Here is a 10,140-nt window from a genome sequence, read left to right as displayed (position 1 = left end):
TATGTATGTATGTATGTATGTATGTATGTATGTATATATATATATATATATGTATATGTATGTATGTATATGTATGTATGTATATGTAAAAAATTTTCCGGAATTTTCAGGAACGTCCACTTTCATCTCTGATTCAACCACCAACACTCAAATTTAGATTTAATTGAAAAGAACAACCCAAAAATACATTTGTAACAAATAAAATGTTAGGGCTGAACGATGAATAGAAATTGTAATAATAATTTGGATTGTGACTCTCCAATCTTCAAAACGTTCAAGTCGCAGAAAAATGATTACGGTGCAGAACGGCGCAGTGCGTTTACAAATTAACAACTTTGAGAAAGCACCCTGAAGGCACCATGTTGCTTGCATAGCAAATGTAAAGCAGGTGTGATTCTCCCGTCCCTAAGCGTGCTTTGAGCTCTTTAATGGCACTCCAATTGAAGTTTACTGTCAAGCTCAACATACAACAAAAAGATTTATGAGAAATTGTCATCGACTTTGGGAATGATATTCCTTCAATTTATACTTGTTTGAACTTGGCCCGCTGAAAATGATTCCAGACAAAGAATTAGTTTATTGAGATACACAATGTGAATTTAAGACATAAAAACACTTGATTCTATAAAAAAAATATTCAAATCATTCACATTAACAGTCATTATATTGTCATATTTTTATTGTTCAATAAAAGCCTTACTTCAAGACCCTGGAATTAACCTGCAAATAATTACTACTCAAAAGTAGAAATTTACACCTTTAAATCAAGTCATTGATGAGCAAAACTGCTGGCCGAAAAAAAACGTTTTGAGTCTTGCTCACACGAATGTCAGCTTTGTGTTTATACATTTAACTCGACATCTTCCTTTGCTTTCGGGTTAACCCAATTCAGAGGTTGCCACATCGAACATCCTCTCCCATCTTTCCGTGTCCTCTGCATCGTCTGCTCTCCTGGGAGCTATCCACAAGTCTCCCCTCTCCACATCCATAAATGTCCTCTTTCGTCCTCCCTTTTGAGCTACCTCGCAACTGTGTCACTCTGGGGAGCATGCGTTTTTTTGGCCCAAGAAAATAGAATAAAGTGTAATTGCACATCCACTACAGCAGTTGGCAGTGGCACTCTCATTATCAGAGAGTGCGCAGGGAATATTAGCTCATGGTGTAGGGTTTTTTTTTCCTTTTTTTTTTTTTGCACCAAGCAGGTGATATGAAGTGCAGTAAACAAACTCTCAAGAGACAACATGAAAAGAAAGGTGGAGAGAGGCAAAGATAATGAGACAAAAGAAAGTCACCCGAAAGCCAAGACAAGGCAATATGATGAAGCGTATGTGAGGCTTGGCTTCACTGTGACTACAGTGGGAGACAGACGAGGACAGACCGGTGTGTTTACTGTGTCGAAAAATGCTGGCAGCGGACAGCATGAAGCCAAAGAACGCAAGGCGCCACTTAAAGACATTACACCTCAATCACGCTGATAAGCCGCTGGAAAAGTTGTGCACTCCAAAACGTACAAATTGTTGCCATTAGTCCTGACTTCCTCGTTTTTTTTTTTTTTTTTTTTTTTAACAGAGAGAAAAAAATCGATACAAATTGGCTGCATATTCTCTTGTGTGTTTACATCAGAGAAGCGTAATGGGGTTTCTATCCAAATGTTTCAAAATTTCAACGCAAATTTAGTACAAATGCGCAAAACGAACATCCAACATATGCCTGTTTCCATTTGTTATTATTTTGCGAATATTCAGAGGAGGGGCGACTCCGCCGTCAGATGATGTCATGTGAGTCTGTCTCTCTCTCTGCCACAAGACACCCGGCCGACTATCAACAAAATGACAAGGAGACGGCAAAGAAGATTGTTTATGTTAAGAATACTCTCAGAGTTCAGGAGACCACAGCGGCCTTCTCAATCTGTATAGGAATGCAGGCCTGTCTTTTTATGACTACAATATGTACGTATGATGTAATATCCGGTCAAAATGTGCCACGCGGTATCATCGTTCATTCACAAACCTCCTTCAATCGCCAATATTAGCATTTTCCTTTTATCGATATGCTGAAAAACTCACCCTCGCCAAGCCTAAAAAAAAATTTTTCTGAATTTTTGCTCACCCCCTCTTTTTGTTTTGTTAACCCACCTACTTAGGCACCTTCATAAAATCTACACACTCTGGTTGGACCGACCCTGAAATCAGGCCATTCCCCGTGAAATGTAGCGCACCTTCTCGAACAGACTTAAGCATCTTTTCTCTTCCGCACACACGGATACTGTAGTAAGCCTAGTGTTTTCGAGGGGGCCATATCATTTTGCACCTTTTGATTTAATTAACAGCTTCTGTGCTTTGCTGGTGGCAGCCGTGTGACAGAGCGGCTTTGGACTGGCAGCTTGGAGTTTATCCGAATGCGCCACTCGCATTCGGATAAACTCATTCTAATGGTGGTGATGGTGAATTAGATTTTGGATCACTTGGGTTTATTTGATCCATGTCGCTCATGAAGTCCATACAAGTGATATGCCAGTCACTGGAGAGTGTCTCCCTGGCCTGGGAATGCCTCGGGACACCCCCCCTCAAAAGAGTTGGATGAAGTGACTGGTGAGTGGGAAGTCTCGGCTTCCCTGCTAAAGCTGCTGCCCCCACAGTCTGACTCCAGATCAGCTGTAAAACATGGATGGGTGGATTATTAAATACAGATTGCAAATGCAATTGCTCCTAATGTAGCCAGTTAATGACCCGAACACGTCACTGCCAAGGATCAGTATAACTTCCTGATCCAGTACACCAGTTAATTTCACAGTTTTTAAAATGTGACGTATTTTGAAAATGTTGTCCTTTTGGAATTCACGTGTCTCATGAGAACTCCCCACCCTCAGACTAATCATCATCTAATCACGTCTCTTTGGCGATTGCGCATGAATTTACAGATTACGCATAGAGAGTCCATCAGAAGTATAGGAGGGTGATATAAGCATGCGAGCCAGGCATGCAAAAACAAAAAAAAAAAAATCGACTTGATTCATCTAGTGGCTACAACACTGCACATCACCATTCTGAAAAATATGAAAAAAAAATCCATTACCAGTGTGGCGGAATTGTGAAAGGGTTCGCTCGCAGACAAATTGCCAGACAAGAAGATGCTCTTGTTTATTTTCAGGCTTGATGGGTGTGTCTAGTCCAGGGAAACCAAGACAATGAAAGTCTTTGTACAACAATGAGATTTAGTTTAGCTACAGTTGATGGAGAAACCCCATTTCCAGATCTGTGATGGAGTGTCTCCCCAAGCAGCGGGGTGCGGCCCCTCTTCTACCATTTTGTTCTTCTTGGGACGCGTTACAGGCTGATTTACAAGAAAATGACAACCTAGCAAAAGCAACCAACTTTGCATAGCAACACTGACAGATAGCAGCATAAAGTTTGACGCACAACTTTGCATCGCAACACTTTCAGAGTTAACAGTTACTTATTAGATACAAGTTAACACTGTTAAATGTTAAATTTCCACTCCAGGTGGAGAGGGATTCCAGAGAGCCAGCTCTTTGTATACAAGCGATTAAAACGTTCCTTTCCCCTAATATGTCCCTTTTGAAATAGCCTCTCCTCTTGTCCCCATCGACAGGCTTATTGGCGTTCCTGTGCTGCCCTTCTCGGTCAGGTGCTGGAGACGGCGTTCAAGGACCAGTTGTCCGTGGAGTTGCTCAGCACACCAGAAGTGCCAGGTAGCTGCTGCGTTATGCTTTCAGTGTTCAGAGTTGATCTGGCCTGGATTTGTCCTGCAGCTTGTTTCACTCCTAAATTCCCTTCAGTGACTTCAGGGGCTTTTCTTTGTGACTTGGTCCTGGACCCTCAGCTGGACTCTTGGACTCCCTCTGAGGTTTCGCTCCTTTGGTTTATCAGCTGGTGCCTTTCAGAGCTCACAGTGGCTCACATGCTCGTGTTTGTGCTCCAGGAATCGATGCGCTCTCTGACGAGAGGAGCTCAGCAGCTCATCCTCCAGGATTTGCCCTGGGAGCCTCTGGAGGTGGACCCCTCGGTGGCACTAGAAGTGTTCTCGCACAGCAGGTAGATGGCTACCGCCCTGTCTCCACCCCTAAACCCCCGTCCCCTGTCTTCTTCTCTCTTTTGATGTCAAACATTCAATTTGAAGAGTAGTTTCTCTGTGTCAGGTGTCAACAGGAAGCGGTGGAGCAGAGGGCCGCCCAGAATCCCAAAGTGATGCTTTACAGGTGACAATGCATGCACTCCACAGCACGGCTATGTACAGAATTCTCTTTGTAAAGCTTTAGATTAAGCTGCATCTACCAACACTGCACAATTTAGGAACATTCAAGTTGGGAACAGTGGACATCTACTGTACGGACAGACAGCCGGAATAGCTAAAACTTTGTTTGCAATATTGAGTGCAAGACCTACTCCATCAAATACATGCCGCGCCATCCCCACAGCATCAGTTTCGAAACAAACACCTTCGTGTCTGCTCGAGCAGTTGATTACGTTTCCTGCGTTGTGTTTTCATGTCATAGAATTTTACAAATCCAATTCCAATGAGGTTGGGACGTTGTGGTAATCATAATCAAAAGCAGAGTACTATGATTTGCAAATCGTGTTCAATCCATATTTAATTGAATACTGACTGTATACTACAGAGACAAGGTATTTAATGTTCAAATTGATCAACTTTATTTCTTATTTTTAAAGCAAATAATCATGAATAGAATTTTATGGCTGCAACACATTCTCCAAAAGCTGGAACAGGGTCATATTTACCTCTGTGTTACATCAACATTTTTTTAACAACATTCAATAAAATTTGAGGAACTGAGGACACTAATTGTTGAAGCTTTGGGGGGGGGGGGGGTTTCCTTCCCATTCTTGCTTGATGTACAGCTTCGGCTGGCTGTTCAACAGCCCAGCGTCTTTGTTGTCGGATTTTACGCTTCAGAATGTGCCACACATATTCAATGGGAGACAGGCCAGTCTAGTACCCGTCATTTTTTACTAAGAAGCCACGGTGTTGTAACATGTGCGGAATGTGGTTTGGCATTGTCTTGCTGAAATAAGCAGTGGCATCCATGACAAAGACGTTGTTGCTTGGATGGCAGCGTATGTTTCTCCAAAACCTGTATGCATCTTTCAGCATTAATGGTGCCTTCACAGATGTGTAAGTTAGCCATGCCATCGACACTAACACAGCCCCATACCATCACAGATGCTGGCTTTTGAAATTTGCGTCTATAACTATCCGAATGATTCTTTTCCTCTTTGGCCCGGGGGGACACCACGTCCACAATTTGCCCCTCGCCCCCAAAATTCGAAATGTGGACTGGACAGACCACACAACACTTTTCCTTGTTGCATCAGTCTCTCTTCAATGACTGTGGATCCACAACGGCCAGCGGCGCTTCTTGGTGTTGTTGATAAATGGCTTTTACTTTGCATGGTCAAGTTTTAAGTTGTACTTACGGATGCAGCACCAAACTGTATTTACTGTTATGGGGGTTGGGGGGTATTCTTGAGCCCTTGTGCTGATTTCCTTTACACATTGATGTCCTTTTTTAATTTTTTCAATGCAGTGCCGCATGAGGGATCGAAAGTCACGGGCATTCAATGTTTTGGTTTTCGGCCTTGCCGCTTACAAGTTATTTATCTAGATTCTCTGAACGTTTTGATGATATTAGAGGACCGTAGATGATGAAATCCCTCAATTCCTCGCAATTGGATGTTGAGGAACATTGTTCTTAAACCAAGGGTGTCAAACTCATTTTTGTCACGGGCCACTTTGGAGTTGCGTCTTCCCTCGGAGGGCCATTACGACAGTGAAACCGAATAAAATGACATGGCGGGCCGGATCTGGCCCCAGGGCCTTGAGTTTGACATCTGTGCCTTAAACCGTTGGACTATTTTCTCACGCTGTTGCTCATAAAGAGGTGAACCTCGCCCCATGGTTGCTTTTTCAATGAAAATCTCCTTTGATACCCAACCGTGGCACCTGTTCCCGGTGAGCCTGTTCACCTGTGGGATGTTCCAAACAGGTATTTGAAAAACATACTTCAACTTTCGCCATCTCTTTGGCCACTTTTCCCAGCTTTTTGTCAATGTGTTGCAGCCACAAAATTCGAAGCTCATGATTATTTGCTAAAAGCAAGAAGGTTTATCAGTTTGATCATTGAATGTCTTGTCTTTGTAATGTATTCAACTAAAAATAGGTTGAACAGGATTTGCAAATTATTTTTATATTTAACACAGCGACCGAACTTCATTGGAATTGGCTTGGAACACCACAGGCCCAAGTTCCCGATTCCTTTCCACTAAATGCCTATGTCCACGTTTGCAAGCACTTTTGAAGTGACTCATCTGGTAGGATTTTGTTTACATTCACTCAAGCACAGCACATAAGTCAAAAACTGGACGACGCCAACATAAAAGCAAATTCAAGTAAATCAAATCATGAACACGATGAATGTTCCACGGCCAGGGCTCACTCTTCCCACTTCTTGGATTTAAATGAGAGGAACCTTCGTATTACTTCACTGGCTGCCATCATAAATTCTTTTCTGATTTAAGAATCAACACACCTCTATTGTGACATATGGAGACCAACGATTCTCTTTGCTTTAACTGTCTAGATTGCCAGTCTTTATTTTTGGAGTGGTTTTTGTGACTTTTGGGGGCAGAAGACCCAGACGCAGGTCTGTACTGTGTATATGCCCATGGTGAGACTGAGTCACATTTGAAAACGCATTAATTAGATGTCATTAGCTTATTATAGAAAGTTCTTTTTGCTTTTTTTGCTCTCAAACCAGACAGTGATTTTGTCACAATATTGTGTGAAAAGAGGACACTGACACAAAACAATACAAATTCAATATTGTTTCAAATGTTGAATTAACAGTTGAGTAAACGAAGCAGTGATGGTTTTAAAATGGCATGAATTAGAGTTAAACGAGGTCAGCTGGAGGTCGATTGCTTGAGTGGGTTGTCGAGTGACGTAAGGGGCTGCTGGTTCGAATCCCAGCTCCGACTACCCACAATATACAATACACCCCCCCTGATTTGTAGGGATCTCCCCACCCGATCACATGATCGGAACTCGGGTCTGATCACGTGGTTTTCAGCCCATTTGAGACTTGTGGCAAAATGATGAGTTTTCTCCATTTTCTGAAATTTGGCCGCTCACAACGTGACCAAATAAACCCAAACTAAACATATCTTGTCAATTGGAGCAGTAGTCGTTTAATTTTATGTTAGAGCAGTGCTCCCCAACACTGGTCCTCGACGGCCCGATCCTGAATTTTTTTTCGGTGTCTCCCTCCTCCAACACACCTGATTCAACAACGGTGTGAAAACACATACTGTGGGCCAAAAGATACTTCTAAAATAGCCTAAGTCTGCTTTGCCCCTGCTATAAAGTTGCCTCACCGAACGGCGTAAGAGTGAAGAGAGCGACAGACAGCTGAGCGATTGCAACACGTCTGAACGACGTAATTTGAAATCAAAGTTTAACGCGGTGTTTTTCAATCTTTTTCGAACCAAGGCACATTTCTTTCATTGAAAAAAAATACCACGGCACACCCCAAGCTGAAAATGTGAAAAAAGCTTATTTTAACAATGAAAGTGTTATTTTGTTATTATAAGCGTTTTTTAACATTGAAGACTAACATTTTTATAACACATTGAATAGGACTCAAACATCAATCAAATATTTTATCATCTTTCATATTTTAACTAGTATTTTAAATCGCACAGCCACCTTATGCACCATATATGCAGTTGCATACTGTATATTGCGGGGGGTTAAATATCATGAGCAGCAAAAAGTGTCAAAGGCATATCCTGCACTTGTTACCATGAATAAAATTAACAAGCCACAACTCAATGGTGGTCATAAAATGATAATTCATATAATCAACATTAATATCGCTGTAAAGAAGCCGCCTTTTGTCCCAGAGACGAGGTCACAGTAACCAAGTGGGCGTCTTAGAGCAAGGTCTGCGAAATGCTTCCCTCATTTGTGGTCTTTTGTTGAATGCATTTTGTATTTTAGTGTTCATGCCCAAAGTCTCAATCGAAATAAAATAAGTGGGTGGGGGAAGCACCATTGTGGGATTCCCGGTTCGGGATGGCCACCGCTGTAGACTGGCTTCTGACCAGTATGTTTTTTCTTGAGGCCGATGCCGATTTGGGGCAGAAAAAAAAGACTGGTTGCCAATTAAACACTTTGTAATGTATACATGCAGAACCCCTCTGTGCATTTCAATGAGTATCAATTATACTCTGATTTTTGCTTTTTGCATGCTGACCTGGTCACCGCTCACCGCGAATGTCAGCGGTCAACTCTAAATATACTGGTAAAAAAAAAAAAAAAAAAAAAAAGTGGCGTGGCACAATGCATTTAATTACTCAAGTGAAAAGGACATTAATCCTTGTCAAATGTGCGTTTGCATCATATTCAACACATCTACATTAGATGGCACTATATTTTCTTTTTTCTTTTTTTTGTCTAAACAAACCGTTACTTTAGGTTGTGTGTACAATAATAATAATAATAATACAATAGTGACATTCAGGCCGATTCCTTGCATTGCTCACCTCAGCATTGTTTGAAAAATTTAAAGGGATGCTTCACATATGTATACCATTTGCAGGTGTAAAAATGAATTTTGAAAACGTGACTATTTTTTGATTTACATGAAATAACTTTTAAAACGTTTTTAAAAATAATATAGCTGGCTGCTGTGTTCATTGCACACGTCACTTGACAACCGTAACGTGTGTCAACTTTGGACTCGACTGCACAATGACACACACACACACACACACACACACACACACACACACACACACACACACACACACACACACTCACACACACGCGCACACAGCGATGCCGGATCGATAGTGTTAATCTTGAAAGAGTGTAGCAATATCATTTCCAGCAACGCGATGAAATAAGTCCAGCGAGTGATGTGAAAAATGCGGCGCCGGGTGGTCTTTGGCTGGTACAAAATAGATTTTGGGAAAACTAGTGGGACCAGGAAGGGGAGCAGACATGGTGCTCATTTGCAAGCTACACACGCATAGACCATGGTGGAATTAATAGACTATGTCGTCCTACTTTGTACATTACAATGGACAGAATGCTGTCTCAGCGGCTTAATTTTTATGGCCATAACGATACACAAGCCACCGCCTGCGGGGAGGATCGCAAAGGGTTGAGACTCAGAGGAAGCACAGGATACTTCCTCGCACAGGTCGGCCTGCCTCTTACTCGTTCAAAATACTCAGCATGGCGTTGCTTTTTAATGGGACCTGCGTGGCGTGTCCCCTCTCAAATCGTAAACAACTCCTCTTGGCTCAAATGTTCACTGCACAAGTGCGTGTGCCCGCCTCTCCTTGTGCACCCGGGGGCTCGACAAAACTTGCATAAGTACACATTTTTTAAATGTTGTGGAATACAATGCCGGTGTCCACCTTTTTTGCTCATTCTGGTCAACCCTTTGGAAATGTTTACAATGCAAAACGGCATTGTTTTTCTTTGTGGATATAATTATAGGGGCGTGTTTTTCAGCTTGTGTGCATTTTTCCAGGCTAAACTACCGTTTATGTAAAATTAATTAAGCCTCCCTTAAATGGGACAGTGTGTAAATTTTTTTTTATCGTTCAATGTTCATTCATTTGAAAAACCCTCTATTAATTTCAATAACATGCAAAAAATGTTCACATCAACATGTTTTTTTTTTTTTTTTATCCTTTTTCCTTTTTTTTTTTTTTTTTTTAAATACCTAATCTGTGGTCTAGTAATCGCTAATTACATTACACGGGTTGCGCCTCACCATACAGGAGGCTGACATGTTTCTGCGCCGACTTTCTGCTACGGATACCCGAAGGAGACCCGCTCACAAATTTGCTTGGAGCGATGACGACAGTCCGTGTAGCAAATAAAATGCACTGACTAGGTCACTTGAGGGAACACTAGAAGTCGTTTGTGATGACATTTGCTTGCACCTCTGCTGAAGAATTGGTGCTTGGCTTGCCAAGTATGATCTCTCTGAGGTCCTGTGCTGCACTTACTTCAAAATGCAATTTAGGTTGTTGCATTTTATATTAGTTCACCATGAGATTTAGGGGGGGGGGGAATTATATCTAT

At 41.8% G+C, this 10,140-nt stretch overlaps 1 protein-coding gene across 1 annotated transcript in view; it reads left to right on the top strand.

Moving 5' to 3' along the window:
* Nucleotides 1-10,140, top strand: part of mrpl39 (mitochondrial ribosomal protein L39) — a 21,501-nt gene that overhangs the window by 2,927 nt on the left and 8,434 nt on the right. The window contains exons 4-7 of the mRNA XM_019878404.1: nucleotides 3,613-3,712; nucleotides 3,800-3,867; nucleotides 3,943-4,055; nucleotides 4,160-4,219. Of these exons, the coding sequence (XP_019733963.1) occupies nucleotides 3,613-3,712; nucleotides 3,800-3,867; nucleotides 3,943-4,055; nucleotides 4,160-4,219 (341 nt within the window). The remainder of the gene's footprint in view (nucleotides 1-3,612; nucleotides 3,713-3,799; nucleotides 3,868-3,942; nucleotides 4,056-4,159; nucleotides 4,220-10,140) is intronic.

Source organism: Hippocampus comes, unplaced genomic scaffold (genome assembly GCF_001891065.2).
Source record: "Hippocampus comes isolate QL1 unplaced genomic scaffold, H_comes_QL1_v1.1 scaffold345, whole genome shotgun sequence".
NCBI classification, from domain to species: Eukaryota; Metazoa; Chordata; class Actinopteri; order Syngnathiformes; family Syngnathidae; genus Hippocampus; species Hippocampus comes.
Note: the sequence above shows the minus strand (reverse complement) of the source record. Positions and strands in the feature narration are given on the sequence as shown.